The 16,491-nt window shown below is 40.0% G+C and overlaps 1 protein-coding gene across 1 annotated transcript in view; it reads left to right on the top strand.

Moving 5' to 3' along the window:
• Positions 1–16,491, top strand: part of baiap3 (BAI1 associated protein 3) — a 40,118-nt gene that overhangs the window by 15,906 nt on the left and 7,721 nt on the right. The window contains exons 3-28 of the mRNA XM_078270133.1: positions 27–114; positions 1,191–1,274; positions 1,444–1,551; positions 1,717–1,776; positions 2,821–2,887; positions 3,705–3,918; positions 4,150–4,194; positions 4,877–4,954; positions 5,999–6,104; positions 6,258–6,365; positions 6,457–6,549; positions 6,723–6,826; positions 6,918–7,035; positions 7,209–7,333; positions 8,467–8,557; positions 9,298–9,354; positions 9,479–9,576; positions 9,706–9,757; positions 9,894–10,045; positions 10,203–10,326; positions 11,159–11,299; positions 11,459–11,554; positions 11,807–12,022; positions 13,526–13,594; positions 13,695–13,774; positions 14,400–14,508. Coding sequence (XP_078126259.1) covers positions 27–114; positions 1,191–1,274; positions 1,444–1,551; positions 1,717–1,776; positions 2,821–2,887; positions 3,705–3,918; positions 4,150–4,194; positions 4,877–4,954; positions 5,999–6,104; positions 6,258–6,365; positions 6,457–6,549; positions 6,723–6,826; positions 6,918–7,035; positions 7,209–7,333; positions 8,467–8,557; positions 9,298–9,354; positions 9,479–9,576; positions 9,706–9,757; positions 9,894–10,045; positions 10,203–10,326; positions 11,159–11,299; positions 11,459–11,554; positions 11,807–12,022; positions 13,526–13,594; positions 13,695–13,774; positions 14,400–14,508 — 2,683 coding nt within the window. The remainder of the gene's footprint in view (positions 1–26; positions 115–1,190; positions 1,275–1,443; positions 1,552–1,716; positions 1,777–2,820; positions 2,888–3,704; positions 3,919–4,149; positions 4,195–4,876; positions 4,955–5,998; positions 6,105–6,257; positions 6,366–6,456; positions 6,550–6,722; positions 6,827–6,917; positions 7,036–7,208; positions 7,334–8,466; positions 8,558–9,297; positions 9,355–9,478; positions 9,577–9,705; positions 9,758–9,893; positions 10,046–10,202; positions 10,327–11,158; positions 11,300–11,458; positions 11,555–11,806; positions 12,023–13,525; positions 13,595–13,694; positions 13,775–14,399; positions 14,509–16,491) is intronic.

Genomic DNA, 16,491 nt, shown 5'->3' on the forward strand with positions numbered 1-16,491 from the left:
GTCAATCTGCTTCCTCTTCTTGGCAGGATTTCCGAGGAGAGCTTGGAGTTCTTTGAGCGTGTGAATGCCATCCTTCAGAAGCAGGAGAACATGCTGCGGGCTGCCCAGGCTGAGGTAACCCCCACCCAACTTTCACCTTTCCATCTGTTACATCCTTGAAACACGTTCATGTACTGTAGCGAGTAGGCCTCAGTACCAGTATGACTTGTATAGACAGAAGGGCCGCGTTGAGTTGGGTGCTCAGAAGACTGGAAGCTCAGCCATGACAAGCTGCTGTCGATGGCTATGTCCAGCTCCTCCTGCTGCCAATGCTAATAAGGCAATGATGCTGTATTAAGATCTTTGCTGAGAGCAATTGATGTCTTCATTTCCAAATTTCTGTTAGACGAGAGTTAAAAAAGAGGCAACACATGAATAGTCATCATCAAAAGATAAGGAACATCCACTATACATGTCAAAATTGGTAAAACATAATATAATCTTCTGAAAACTTCAATTTTTGTCCGTTTTCCTTATTTAAATTTGAAGACAGTCTTCTGATTTTGTTTGGTGCAGTAGTGGTGGAAAGATAGTCAACAATGCATGGTTCATTCAGGAAAATACTGAAGTTTTTACTCCACTACATTTATTTGACAGCTACAGTGACCAATTACTTTTCAGATTAATATTTCACATAATAACCACATGATAGGGCAACCTAATGGCAGCCAAAAGGTTAGGGTGCATTCCATTAGTTTATTTCCTCACATTTCCTGTCTCTCTCCACTATCGTTATGAAATAAAGGCATTAAATGCCACAAAAAATAAAATGTAAGCTTATACAATACAATATAGTGCAAAGGCTTAAAACCAAATACGTATTTGAGACCCAATGTGGTAAAGAAAGAATTCCAATATTTCACAAAAGCAAAGATTAGAATTTTTTTTCGCCAAAAAATGAATACCCATTTGTTATTTATTATTCTTTCCTACCCCATTAATCATCTCACGACCACATAGATTTAGTTGTGGCTCTTTGGAGGGGGCCCAACCTTAAATAAGGAACCACTGGACTAAACTACCATACTTTCAAGAGATGATTGAGAATCTACTGTCAATAATATCTTACTGCGACCTCAACTTCCCCTCTCTCCAGTTCTCATAAGAAAGGCAGGTTTTGTTTTGGATGAACTGTTTCTGACCCCTAACAGTGCCAAAGAGGGGCCTGCACAGTGCCGCCGCCCCAAGAGCATGTGGACCAGGCCTTTATCCCTGACAGAAGCAGAAGGACAGAGGTGCGTCAGCTTCTCTGTTTTCATCGTATTTCAGCAGCGATTACATTGTAAAATTCACAATAACAGAACTCTCCCTGGTTTTGATGTGCAGCAGAGCAGAAAGCATGAAAGCAAAGGAACATGAGCTTTTTGGAAGGGTTGTTATTAAGTGCAGTGTGTTTTCATGTAGCTGGACCTGCTTTATGAGGAAGCTGTGTACACGGTGGTCAACCGGGTGGGAGTGCCTTCATCTGAACATGTGACAAGTGACGAAGAGCTGTTTGCATACCTGCTAAAGGTGTTTATTTATTTATCTATCTATCTATCTATCTATCTATCTATCTATCTATCTATCTATCTATGTATCTATTCATCTATTCATCTATCTATCCTATTGTAACAAGAAATCAAGTGTTTCTAGAATATTTATTCAGCTTTATTTCTTATTCTCTGACCATCCAAGGCATTTGATATGGGCGAAGAGGAACATGACATCATTCTCCAAAAAATTCAAGAATCCAAGGTGAGACAATTTGTGCATGAGCCACAGTCCATTCAAATGTTGCCATAAAAATATTATTCAGATACACCGTGGCAGTGATAGCTGACGTCAGTTGTCTTAGGGAAGAATTTACACTACAGTAGTTTCTATTTTTTAATGAATGCTGTACAATTTTAGAGTTTTATCTATTTTTCCTGTCATGTTCCAGGCAGACTTTGGTATATTACAGTGATTTCGGGATGAAAATCTAAAAACGTAAAGAATATCCTAATATATTGTCATATTATGTAATACAGAAGTAAATTGAAACCAATTGGGACCTGGAACAATATAAAAAAAATATTTAACATACAACATGGTTTGCAACCGTATTTGACTTGTGGTGAATGTGCTAAAACATGTAAAACCTCTGGTGCAGTTCTTTAAGTCATTACCTTATTAAGTTAATAAAATAGATAATAGAATGAACATATGTGAACTCAGTGGTCACAAAGTGCAGATTTAAAGGCATCACTAACTCCTCAGTTGTGCAGCCACAGTTGGTATTTTAGTGTATTTCCTGGTGTTTTCTCATACTCATAGTTTGCACAGTTCGAAAGTAATGAGCTTAAAGCATGGCTGGGAGAGAAACATTTGGAGCCCACTGATATGTCTTTGGAGAGTAGAGAGATGTAAGAATTGTAACACCTGAAAGCCCCATTCTGTATGATTGTGTGTTGTTTACTTGACTGCCAGAGACCTTTCAAATATGTCTGTTAAGAAGTGTTAGCCATTATGATAGACTGCTGCAAATGTTGTGACCAAAGTGAAAATATTTTTCCATTTCGCTACAGTTATTTTGCCTCTGGTGGAACATTGAGTTGTTCTAGGTTGTGACTCACACAGCTAGTATATATAAAATATCTCATGAAGCAATCAGGAATTAATTTTTAACATTCTTACTCTACATTGCATGCTGACATTTATTTAAATGGAGATACAGGAGCATTGTAATGTATTCAATGCATGCCCTTGATTTGTCACATTTATGGTTTCTTACAGACAATAAATTTCCTTTTTTCACAGCGGGCCAGTTTTTCCTTGAGAGTTTCTGTCATGAAAGCAAAGAATCTCATGGCCAAGGATGCAAATGGTGAGACATCTCAAGCATTAGATACCTCTACATGTATACTTTGCCTATAGTGTAACATTTCAGATACAGATAAAATAAAATCTGTATAAATGTTGAGTCCCATATTCTAATTGAGTCTAACATCCAACGTCATTGGTGTGAATATCTTGTATGCATACCTTCTTATTTTCATCTCTCTATGTATGTACAGTATGCATGTAATTATTTGACAGCTGCATAATGGGCGGTGGTATTTGAATAGCATTTCTTTTAATGTGAGATGGCAATAAGGTTTGGGTGGCCATGGTACTTACATGACCTTTCTAAAAAAACAACTTATATGCATATCCACTATGTACACTATATAATACACAATACACAGGTATGTATGTGTCCTATTAAAACATTCTCAATCCAAGCGCGTCAAAAAGCCAGACATACCTCATACCACAACCACATCAATGACATTTGAATAACTTGTACCTGATTAAATATATAAAAGACTAATAAAAAGTTCTTGGCCTCGCAAGTATTGGACTTCCTGTATTATTTCTGTCTGTCAAAATGGCTGCAGGTTTTTGTCACGGCCCCCCATCCACAGCCAACTACCTGTGCTGCTTTTCATTCTAGGTGATATTAATTTCAGCCCATTGTCAACCAGTTGCACTCCTTTTGCTGATGAGCACCAAAACACAAGACTGGTTGAAATCACAAATGCGCCCAAAGGCTTCACTCTTCTCACCGCTGTAACAGCATCATCAGGGTGATATAAACAGTTTTGTGTGTGTGTTTTGTGTGTGTGATAACCCTTTCTATGTGTCAACCCACGGCCTGCCAGGGTACAGCGACCCCTACTGCATGCTGGGAATCCTGCTGGGCCAGAGCCCGCGGGAGATGGAGGAGAAGAAGGAGAGGAAGTTCAGCTTCAGGAAGAGAAAGGAGAAGCTGGAGAAACGCTCCAGCATCAAGGAGGTGTTACCTGCCAGGTGTATCCAGGTGACTGAGGTCAAACCAGAGACTCTCAACCCAGTGTGGGACGAGCACTTTGTGTTGTGAGTACAGCAGTTTAACCTTTAGCACAGTGCTGAACATTGTGATATGTGTGACATGCAGGATTCACAGTTCCATTTGTTTCACACTAAAGTTGTTAGATATGTGACCAGTGCAGCATAGTGTCATCTCTGTGGAAAGATCACTGTGGGATTGATGTGTTTATTATCAGTGCTTATAATGATAATTCAGTGAATGATTTTTCCTGTTTTTTTTATGGTTTTCTTCCCCAGTGACATAGATGATGTCCACAATGACCTCTTACATCTTGACATATGGTAAGATTAGTACGCAGAAACACCTTGAATCCCTTGAATGTCACCATGCCAGAGGGACAAAGAAGGATTTTTTATGATTTTTTTTATAGCACTGTATATACGAATACTGTATACGGAAATAGAAAGCTAGTCCAACAAATGTCTTTAGCTGTGATACTTATTTTACAATCACTTTGCAAAACCATTTGAAATCAATAATTTATTTCCCCAAATCTTAATAATATGACAATTTTTCAACATTTTCTGAACACACTCACTTTGCAGTCACAGTTTTTCAATTGCCTAGCTTAACAGAAAAGGTCTTTTTAAGTCGGATGGAGAAAAAAAAAGATTGATATTGTTCATACTTGACAATGAAGTTGCCTTTTTACTGTACCTCGGCTCTAAACTGTAAAATTGTACATTTTAACAAACTGGAAAACTGGGAGCCATTAAAATACATAATGGCCATAAGTCATTATTTAGCTGTTATAGAGGCTTTTCTCAGCTCCGGTAAAAGAGATCAAGAGCTCACTCCTGACTCCAATAAAAGTTGAGTAGGCTAATGCTTTTCTTGAATGGGGCTAGATTATAGATCTCCTTCACTTCTCAGTTCCGTCCATTGTTGTGCAAAGTTATTGAAGCATGTCCTTGCAGGAAACGAGAGGTTGTAATAATCTCTGAATCCTCCTCTTTTCTTCAGGGATCATGACGATGACGTGTCTGTCGCCGAGGCCTGCAAAAAGCTCAATGAAGTCAGTGGACTTCGAGGAATGGGCAGGTAGAAGAAACAGTGTTGTGTAATTCTGAATTACCATGAATGTAATCAAGCGTAATGATGCAACTGTCTTAGATGCATCTTATTCAATCTTGTCAATCAAAGGGGTCATTTCCATTTGAATCAAGCCAAAAGTGGCAGTTAATGAATGAAGAATGTTAACTACATGTGTTGAAAAATGCTGACACCAACTTGCTTATTAATTTTAGGGGATCATTTGGTATTTGACATTTAGCCTTAAACAAGAAAAGGCTGTGTTCTTTAAAGCCCAGTGCCAATAAAGAACACAAAGAGTTCAGCCGGGGCCATAGAGAGACTAATATATAGCAGACATGTATAATGTAAACCTGAGAATGTCAATCATAACCAAGGACAAAAGGATCATACACCTGTGGTGGAAAATGTGAAATTTCTATTTGAAAAAAAAAATCGGAGAAATAGCCAACTTCCATTAGCAAATGAAACTCATTCTGCCGATGCTCTAATTGTAAGGTGGATGAAAGCATAAGCTACTGTAAATGCCAAATAAATAAATAAATCAAAATTGTTAGATTATAGCTCTCACAGTACATTTACATGTGAATTCAACCTGTGACCACTATCCCTAAATGGTTTAGGGCCAAAATACATTTCTGATCTGCTGCTACACTATGAACCACCCAGACCTCTCAGGTCGTCTGGGACAGGTCTGCTTTCTGTCCCCAGAGTCAGAACTAAACAGGGGGAAGCAGCGTTCAGTTTTTATGCTCCACATATCTGGAACAAACTCCCAGAAAACTGCAGGTCCGCCGCAACTCTCAGTTCTTTTAAATCGAGGCTGAAGACCTATCTTTTTTATGTTGCCTTTTTTTAATTTCTTATACTGCACTGTGAATTTTATTCTCGTATTTATTTTATTTAAAAAAAACATTCGTTTTTTGCTTTTTAATGTTTTATGTAGAGCACTTTGAATTGCCCTGTTGCTGGAATGTGCTATACAAATAAAATTGCCTTGCCTTGTGACAAACGAGATTCCTTTTTTCCTTGCACGCTGCTCTTTCTTGTCAGGTATTTTAAGCAAATAGCAAAGTCAGTGCGTTCCAATGGATCTGCATCATCAGGCTCCGAGGACAACGCTGATGACTTCCTCGGATGCATCAACATCCCTTTGAATGTGAGCGTTTGAAGTTCAGAACAAATTCTCACTAGTCAGAGCTACTGTGACAAATCAAACACAATCACAAATAGATTCTTCGAAGGACACAATGTGTAGGATTTCCCTGGAAGTGTGTCAGTGTTGTTAATCTGGTTGGTTTCCTTTTTGCAGGAGATCCCAATTGTCGGCTATGACACCTGGTTTAAGCTGGAGCCTCGATCAAGTACGTCCAAAGTTCAGGGAGAATGTCACCTGATGCTGAAGCTCTTCACCAGCCAGGTTAGTGTATTCAGATTACAGTATCCTCTTCTTTTTCTCATGTATAGGATACAAAGAATAACGACTTTTAATACTTGATTTCTTCTTTCAGAGGGACACAGCTTTGTCTAAGAAAGACTCAAATGTCTCCATTCACAAGAAACTGCTGAGTCAGATTGTGGAGTATGAGCACGCTCTTGTTAAAGTGAGTTTCATGCAGATATTTGTAGTTCATTATATATTAGTTTATAGTTATGTTTATAATTTGCATTATTCGTTTATGGACATATGCCATTTTGTAAAACAAACTAAAAGTTTTAATGGGTACAAGCAGATTCTTCTTGAACTGACGTGGTTCTCTACCACATATAATTCTAGAGAGAGCCGTACAACTGGAATGGGCAAGTTTGTCCTCCAGCATGGACTGTACTGACTCACCATGCTGTGCAAACTGATCTCTCACCTCTCCAACAGGCCATTATGTGAGTGTTAATGGAGGAATAAAATTGATCAAATCAAATTTGAAAACTTAAGCATCAAGTCAAAAGGTGCATGTTTTGTTTTTAAACCCAGTCGCTGGCAGTGCTACAGCAGCCACCATCGGACCCAGAGGGTGTGCTACTCCCTGCTGCTGCGTCTCCTGAGGACCATCGACGCAGAGTGGGACCCCGTCGCTGTGAGGGGAGACCTGGTAGGTTTTCAGCCATCAGCCTCTCTGTAGGAACAAAAACCTTTCATTATCTGGAAACAGTCACCTCATTAGCTCAGCTCTTCACTGACATGCATCAAGGTTTTTGGTCCAGCCAAAAATGTCTCACAGCCAGTGTACTTGAAGCTATAACTGAGGGCCCTTCCTGTGTCCAGGAGAGGCAGCTTTCAGACAGCTTCAGGCTGTACACAGAGCACTGCCTGTGCCTGATGAAGAACATGCGTCAGGTTTTCCCCTGCACCAGTGTCGCTGCCATTACACGCTACGAGCTCATGCTAAGGTAAAGTCACACTGCCATCACATCACATCAAACAGCCATACCAGGTACAGGCTCAACCTCTCACCCCAACAGACACAGAGAGACTTCAACCAGTCAGTCATACTGTGTGGAGGAAGCAGTGCTGAGCTCCCAACTCAAACAGAAATATCCTTATCATTGCTCATTACTCATTTCAAAATGTTAAACATTTGTTCCTGACCACAGATTTTTTTGTATAATAAAACCTTAAAAAATATTATTGTTATTTGCTGCAACATATTGTGGTCTCAAGCAACAACTTAGATAGTTTTACCTGACGTAACATGTATTATTTCCTATATAATATTATGCTTTCATTCCACTGGTAAAATCAGTGACCAAATCCTGTCATACACACTGGTATGAGGGCCATACAGTCATTACCATTTTAAAGCATGAATGTGCTCAGCAAATTGAAGATTATAGTATATTTAGATATATTTTTTTGATAGTGCTTGTGCAACCTTTAGCTTGAGAAAATCATCAAATCATAAGCATTCATCCTTTGGAGAAACATGAAAATCCACGGTGAGCTTTATGGAATTCCAGGCATACATTTTTAGACACATTGTACCATCCAATGTGTTGACTATCGAGACATTTTGACCAGGTGTCCATAAAATCATGAGAAACAATCCATGGAAAACCATGGATATATGTACTTGGCAATCTGGTCCGTACAGCGGAGATATTCTGCTCCGAATCAAAGTCTTGGACAGACCGACTTAGCTTTGACTTACCATCGCACAAAAGAAGAATGTTAGAGCAGGGAAATGCACCAAATTAAAGATTCTGTAAATACCAGCGAGTAAAAGCAGCTTTATTTATTATTGAAGTTCATGATGACTAATTTTCCTAGTAAAAAGTCCAGCTCTGCCCAGTGATCAACACCTCATTGGAGATCTTTTCTAAACTTCTCAGAAACACACACTCACACACAGTGACTCACCTAACAGTTGAAATTGCATCTCTCCTCTACTGCAGAGACAGTGCAGCAGCCTGCATACAATTTAGTGAGATTGAAGCTTTTGTGCTTATTTAATATTTAATATTCTAAGAACAATATGATGTGAAACGTGACCTGAAACTAGTCTTGTATTGTCTGTGAATGCCAGGGGGATTGGCTACATGCAGAACATGCGAGCGTTTAAGTCTGTGTGTCCTCTTCGAAATGAACTGCATTTGGACATCACTACTGCTGCCAAGGTAACCATGACAATTAAAACAACAATTAAAAACCAAACATTTGTTTTTACAGTTGTTTCACATAAAGGTACCCCAGTGGAGTTGTTGACCACTAGAGGTATTGTGTGCTGTAGATCAGAGATCTTCAACACGGGGTCCGGAACCCTCAGAGTTACTGCAGGGGGTCCACCAAATTATTGTTAATTCTTTGACAGTTTTTTTCAAAAATTGAAATGTCTTAACATAAATTCAACAAATTATTAGCAAATATAAATCAGCCTATTTGTGAAAAAAACATTAATCATAGACTTACTTGCCTATAGGTAAGGTAGTCACAGATTTAGTTAATCCTAAGGATTCACTGTGCCTCATGTATGTTTAACATTTAAACATGATTTATAAAATCATGCCAACAATTATTATTTTAATAGCTTATAATTCTATACACTAAAAAGGTATGTATAAAGACTTTAGGTAGCCCACACTTTATTGTAGACTCAGTTTAATATGCAACTACATTTTATACAATATACTATGTAGTAGGGGATACCTGATTTGTCTTTCTCAGTTAAGTGGTCTTTGGCTTAAAAGATGTTGAAGACCCCTGCTGTAGATGAATGGCTTGATTAGCAGGTCCATGTATATGTCTGTATTGTATGAAGGCAGCATGAAGGACACATGTATATCAACTACAGTAATGTACTCCATAGGACAAATTTTGTTTGTCGTATCCTCCTTAATTTGTGTAATTATTTCAACAGAAAGGGACTGTGGAGTGGTACCAAAGCCTAATTGCAAGATATAAACCAGAGGACGGGGTACGTTTATACTGATTAATATAAGTCCTAATGTTAATTATCATCCAATTTTCTAAATTTTACCGACTGTAGCTTGAATCCAGCGGCTATCCAGAATGTTGTTCATTTTGTATTTGCAACATAGACTCTGGAGGAGCAGCTGAAGAAGCTGGTTCAGGTGGTTGATGCCACGTGTGCAGACGTACAGAGAGCCCAGAACATCTACAATAAACTCTTCTACAGGTGAACATCAACGCTATATATCTCATCAAGAAAAAGACTATGTGGAAATGTTGTGCTATAGCACAGAAACATTGATTTGGCTATTGTTGGACTGATGGTATTTCGTCCTTTGTTTGTTTGTCCTCACAGTGCAGTGAAAGTAGATTTCTTCAGCATATCGTACAGGCAGTTGGAGAAACAGGTATGTCATTGAAAATTATATGAAAAAAGTCCTCGTAAAACAAGTCTTATAAAGCCTTTTGTGAGTCATACAGTCTTGTTGTTGCTAACTTTGACACAGGTACGTGAACCCACACGCACTTTATTTGATCCTTCAGGTAGCCGATGATGTAAACGTCGCAATGGAGCGGGTCTGTGGGACTCTGGAGCAGGAGAGCTCCAGACTGACTCAGACAATGGGAGAAACCATCTTTGAGCTCTTCATGTCCTTGAAAATCCTCAAAGGCTTTCGGGAGTTTCTTCCTCTCAAGTTGGTTATCAGTTTGACTCTTATGACAATTTATATAGCAGCGTAAAAGGCTCTGACTGGTGGTTATTTATTTGAAATGTCAGCCAGGAGATGAGAATTCAACCTTTTCGTCTTCTTTAAATTTATTTAAAAAAAAATGTGTGTTCTTCTCTAACAGGGATGCTAAAATCTTGGCCCTGACAAGCTTTCATAACTGGTTCAAGTCTTCGATTCATAAGTGGCTGCAGATCGTTCATGACAGATCCTGTGACAGAATTCGTAAAGCAGTGGAAACGGACAACGTGAGAGTCTTCTGCCATTCAAATGTGCTATAATGTAGTTGTTAGCAGATAGGAGGGCACTTTTTAATTTTTTGTATTTTAAGTTTTTTTTAAAAATTATATCTAATATAAAGATATCCTTATTTATTAATTTATTACTACAGTTATAGTGTTATAAAGCATTTATTAATACATTCATAAACGACCATACACATACAAATACGTTGTAGGTAGAATGTAAAATGATTTGTAATATCCCAATATGTTTGTTTTTTAAAGACATTTTTAGATAACCTGTTAGGATATTATAAGATAAAGATACTTATTGATTGGCTTATAACTACTACTGGGTTGGAAAATATTTATTACTTAATACAAGTGATAAAACTGGTAATAAACTCCTCAGCACGTTATAAAGTACTTATTAACAGTTTATACATATGTGCAAATCATCCTCAAGCAGGTTTAAACTATTATGTACTGTAAATGCGTTTAAAAACTACTAAAGCAATATATATGTAATTACAACTGTGTTATTAAGCTTTCATTAACTCTTTATACAGTACATCAGTTATAGATGTGTCATACGGTAGACGTAGTTAGAGTTGTTGGCGAATACATTTATAAACACTCAAAAGAATTTCTTTATAGCTGGACACAGCTACATATTAGTGTTTTATAATTAGTTATTAATCATGTATTAACTGTTTACATAATCCTTTGAAATGCTAAATAGGGGGTTGAAATAAAGTATTGCTGAACTTTAAAAAAAAACAAAAAAAAAACGGTTGTTGTATAGTCCTGAAAAACATGTCCCCTGTTTTATTAACAAGTGCATGTGTTTTGTGAGCAGCTCGAGCCTGTGCAGCAGGCCAAACACAGCTCTTCAGCAGTGGAGGTGACAACATGCTTCAGCCAGGTACGCGAGATCTGGCTCCAGCTGGCCTGGCCAGACTCTGCGGGGGCCTTCATCTTTGTTACTCGTTTGACAGACGTGAGTGCTGCTTCTAGTGTTGCCACACTCAAGTACGCACATCCTGCACACATCAAAACATGACTCTAAGCAAACTCACATGGTATGGATTAATAAAAGACGTTACCGGAAACTGAGAATTTCACTGTAATAACAGGGCTGCTATTTTATCTTTCACAGAATTTCTGCAGCGAGGCTGTGTGCTACTCTGAGATGATAACACGCAAGATTGAGAGGAACCAGCTGGGCCGAGACCAAAAGAGCTTCACAGTGCAGGTAACGCCTGTAGCAAGACAGAAGTGGGTCAGGGTAAACGTCAGCAAGTGTTCTCCCTGGCAACACAAAGGGCTCAGCAGGCGATCAGATATGTTCACACACAAAAAAAGGCAGTCGCCTCTTGTCGTCCTCAATCATTTACACTCGCTACCCCGTCCTTCTACTTCTTTGTAGCCCTGCTTCTTTTCCTTCTTTGTTTCTCCACCTCCACCCTCTGTTTCTCCTCTTCTGCTCCTCCTTGCTTTCTGCTAGCTCTGCATCGCCCTGAACAACACAGAGCGTGTGCGCGTTTTCCTGGGTCACCTGCCCCATGACCTGGACTGGCAAGGTGTGGAGCGGGCCATGGAGGAGTCCTGTGGGGTGGAGGGGAAGGAGCAGGTTTACAAGGCTCTCAATGGGCAGCTGTTCAACATGGACCTGGACCTGCAGAGAGAAGCCAAACATCTCATCACACTGCTCACTGACAAGGTGTGGTGCTCAAAGCATGAATACCTACAGATCAATTCTGCTTGATAGTATGCTACATGGTACACATATAGCAATTTCTCACTGCCAGTGAAAACCTTGGTACTGGTTTCTACAAGCAGTGACTTAATGAAATATGTTCAAAAAACACTGTAGAAATTGGACAAAAAATGCATGTCCATCTCTGAATGCAAGACTGTTTTTTGTTTTTTGTAATGGGAGTCAAGCTTCTAGTAATTTTAGTCCTCTCTTTCGGTGATCCATTGCTGCTGTTATGGAGTGCAGAGGACATACTATGTGCTTGGGTGTTTTGCATGGGGGGGATAATACACTGTACCATTTCATATATGTAAACTTTTTGTGTCTGTATGTCTCTACTTTTTAAGGAAACTTAGGAGTTTTAATGAGGGCAGAACAATGTTGACAACAACAATGTTTTGCAAGACCTTCATTCAGAGTATATTGACCTTTTGTATTTAGTGTTGGGAGGAACATCGTCCGTACAAAACCAAAACAAACAGGACAGGGTTGTAATACTGGGTAGCAAGATAGCTGGGGAACAAATGTGCAGTATTACTTACATGACAGACCGGTACACCACGAGGTTAGCACACAAGATCATAGCAGATCCTCTGCATCTTCTAAGGCCTAATATGCACGTTTACCCTCAGGGCGAAGGTATAGCATGCCCATGATGCAGACTAAAAGAGGCATCACATCCTTTGACCCACACAGCTTTCAGCTGCTTAAAGGCTCTGACACACCAACCCGACGGCCGACCTTCGGCAGACTGCCTCCCCGAGTTGGTCAAAAAAGTGCCTCAGAACACACCGAAGTGACGCCGACTTGAGTGTACGTTCTGCGCGTGCGCGAGACGTAATACGTCTCCATAACAGCAGGCGGCGCTAATCTATATTAGAAAAAAAATGAAAACCGGCAGCTGATTGGACGAACGTGGGTCTGGCTGCTCCCGTATTTTACAACCGAGCATAATGCCGGCTGGTTCGGAATACGAGCTCATATTTTAGATAGTTCACCGAAACGTGTTTCTGAAAACATTTTAAGCAAGAAATAGACCATGCAGTTGCTGAATCTGTCTTCATTTCAGATCGACAAAGGTCAGTTTAAAAGATTTTTGTCAGATTTTGAGAGGCGTTAGTCAACGAACAGACTTGAGTCACTGACCTCGCCAGACTGTCCGACGGCCGATAATCGGGTTGGTGTGTCAGGGCCATAAGAAGTTATGACCACATGGTCTGAAATGGTGATGTCTCGATTTCCCAATTTATGCTTTCCATTTGAATGTTCTTATGATGTTCATGTTTTTTATGTTTTTATGTTGTACTGTCATGTGCTGTCATATATATATATATATGCTCTTTGTGCAAAGCAAATTCCCCTAGGGGCAATAAAGGTTTAATTAATTAATTTATGTATATGCATTATGCACATAGTTGTATGCATATGCACCTGCATGCACATGTATGAGAGGATATTTCTTTGCAGATGCTGCCTGAGCTGCGGAGGTACATCCAGCACATCAGCCTGTCCCCAGACTCCATTAACAATGATGAAGTAAGGCCTTGTAATGGTTCTCTACAGCATTCATTCTCGTATCACTTGTGTTTGCAGCCCCAGTACGTATGTAATGTATGTTAATCTGACATTCTTCCAGGCTGTGTCGCCTCTTATGAAATACTTACAAGACACTATGGTCATCATCAGTGAAAACCTTGTGAAGGAGAATCTGACTAGGTAATTACTTTCTGCTCCTCTCTCCTCATTATAAATATGCATTTATTTATTTTCTGATTGACAGGGACAATGCAAATTAATTTTAATAACTTGTCTGAATTATAAATTCCACATTCTGCCTAATTGCTCCTTTTCATTAGTGTGCCTGTGCAGCTGATGATAAAAGTTTAAATAAAACATTTAGTACAAAATTATGAAATACAAACAAGAGAATAAGACTCCTGTCCAGTCGTTTGCCTATTTTTAGCAGACAAATATAACACTGCGTCATCAGCATACGTTTGACTTGTAAACCAGGAAGAATGCCAGCACACCGGAAATTGATTGTTGTGGAACTTTATAACGGACATATCCTTACGTCAACTTACATAACCATACTCACTGTTTCCTCTTCTCTAAATAAGATTACATTTTGTGATAGTACCAGGTGAAAACTGTGACAGCTCAGCAAATAAGATTCTGTAATTGTGTAATCTTTGCCATAATAATAATACCCCTCAGACAACCATTATCAAGCTATTATCTATGAAAACATACACAAGGCTAAGTGAGGGTACTGAGTTGTTATAACAAGAGCCGGTAAACACAAACGTGTGGGTGTCTCATTGTGTCTGCTGCCTTGTAGAGTTCTCCAAAGCATGTGGGAGCTGCTCCTGCGGATGATCCTAGATGCGGTTGCAGAAAACAGGGGTGTTCAGGTGGAGTTCTACAACCGCTTCCAGTACACAGTGGAGGTCAGTGGCAACTGCATTTTATCACACAATACAGTTTTATAGCTATTTCCAGTCTGGCATAGTTTGACTAAGAGAAGTAAAAGACGTGTCAACTCCAGGGCCGCTGGAAGTCATTTTGAATAGGGGATGCTGTGAAAAATTTGTTTGTAGTTGTTGTAGTTTGTTTTTTTTGGACAAAAAACCTATGAGCCTATAGGCCTATTTGAAATACATTTTAAAAATAAATACATTGAGATTCACTACGTTATTGTCATATACACTTCAGTGCACACAGCCAGGGTCTGAAACACACAGACATCATCAGCTCTCAGATGAATATATGCGCTATTAATCAGAAGCAGAATCAGAATCAGAAATACTTTAATAATCCCAGGGGGGAATTACTTTCGTTACAACTCCAGATATACATACAACATATTTACATCCAACATATAATATTATAACAACATATAATATTAATTAAACTTCACAATAACGCTATAACAATGCAATCGATTTGGTCAGCTGGCATGAACCTGAGTCACTGCACGTTTATGTCACACGCAACTCTATTAGCTCCAAAATCCTTTTACGCACACCACAAGGAAATAATCTCTGACTATTTAAACGTTATTTAACAGTTCTCCACATCCATTACGCAAAGAACACACGATCAAAATAACACTCTCCATCTCCATCCCCACCACATGGCAAAAATACTATAGTGTACTACTTACAATTGCTTGGTTAGTCAAAGCTGATCCCACTTACACAAAAATAAATGCTACAAGCGCGGTGGCACCATGCACTACAGGCAGGGTGCCCTGGTTACAGGTGTCCAAATGTCGAGGTACGCTCTGGGGTCGTGGAGATAACGTCTCTCATGAGGGGACGAATGTCCAGGGAGTTCAGAATGTCTGTGTGGGCATGCATCAGCGAAAGGTGTGTGAGTCTTTTCTGGGTCATGGTGCTGCGTACCTATGTCTTCAAAAGACGCAAGGCGGAGAAAGTGTGCTCGGATGAGGCCACGGAGAAGGGTAGGCACAGACATAACTCAATCAGTTTTTCTGTCTCTGAAAACATGGCTCTTTTTGTTTGTGGCTGGAGCTTTGTCAAACATGATGCTACGTCTTGGACTGTGACACACTTAGACCCTCTGTCTTTTGTGACATTGGCAGCTGCTTGGCGATGCTTGGCCTAAGCATTTTGAGCTGGAGTTCAAGGCGGTCTGTGTCAAGCTCCTCCGGGACCTGAAGAGCCTCCAGATTGACACTCCTTCCCTCTGCTGCTTTGATAACCACCCTCTCACGCTTTGCGGCAAGCTTCATACTGGTCTGATCAAATCTTCTGTCCAGCTCCGCCAATATCACATCAATAGCCTCGAAAAAGCTACGTCGCCAATCCACTGTTTGTGCACCATGCGACACTGCCTCTGGCTCTCTAGTTTGGCGAAGGCGAGCTGGGGTTTTGCTCACTCTAGGGGTGGTGGTGTCTGGCATTTTCAGGGAGGTTTGTGATGCGCAGGTTTCAACCTTGCGGATCAGCTCGTCCACAACTGCATCATCCCGGAGTGTGGCTATTTGTTCTCTCAGCACACCTGTGCATTCCAGTGCACCTTGCACACTTGCTGTGGCACTCTGTAGGCTTGTGGCAACTGCTTCACAGGGCTCAAACAGGGCATGGCAGCATGAAAGACTGAAATATGTTCTCCCTTTTAAAGCCTGTTTGTAGAGTCCCCCGATCTTTGCTCTGCTGTCCCCCCTGACACTCTTGTCATCCTTCAGCTCGTGCAGCGTAGTCAGGAGAGTGGGGGTAAGCTGTAGTGACGCGTTTAATGGACATGTCACGGATACACCACCTTGTCGGGCAAAGGCCTAAGATATTGACAGAAACCTCATCACAGCCAAAAAAACGATTGGTAGAGCTGTTTTCGCTTTGATGACTCTCTTATCACAGATGAGACACCCTGAACAAAGTTCAAAGTTTCGGCCACAAGACTCACTT

This window comes from Sander vitreus, chromosome 15 (genome assembly GCF_031162955.1).
Source record: "Sander vitreus isolate 19-12246 chromosome 15, sanVit1, whole genome shotgun sequence".
Taxonomy (NCBI): domain Eukaryota; kingdom Metazoa; phylum Chordata; class Actinopteri; order Perciformes; family Percidae; genus Sander; species Sander vitreus.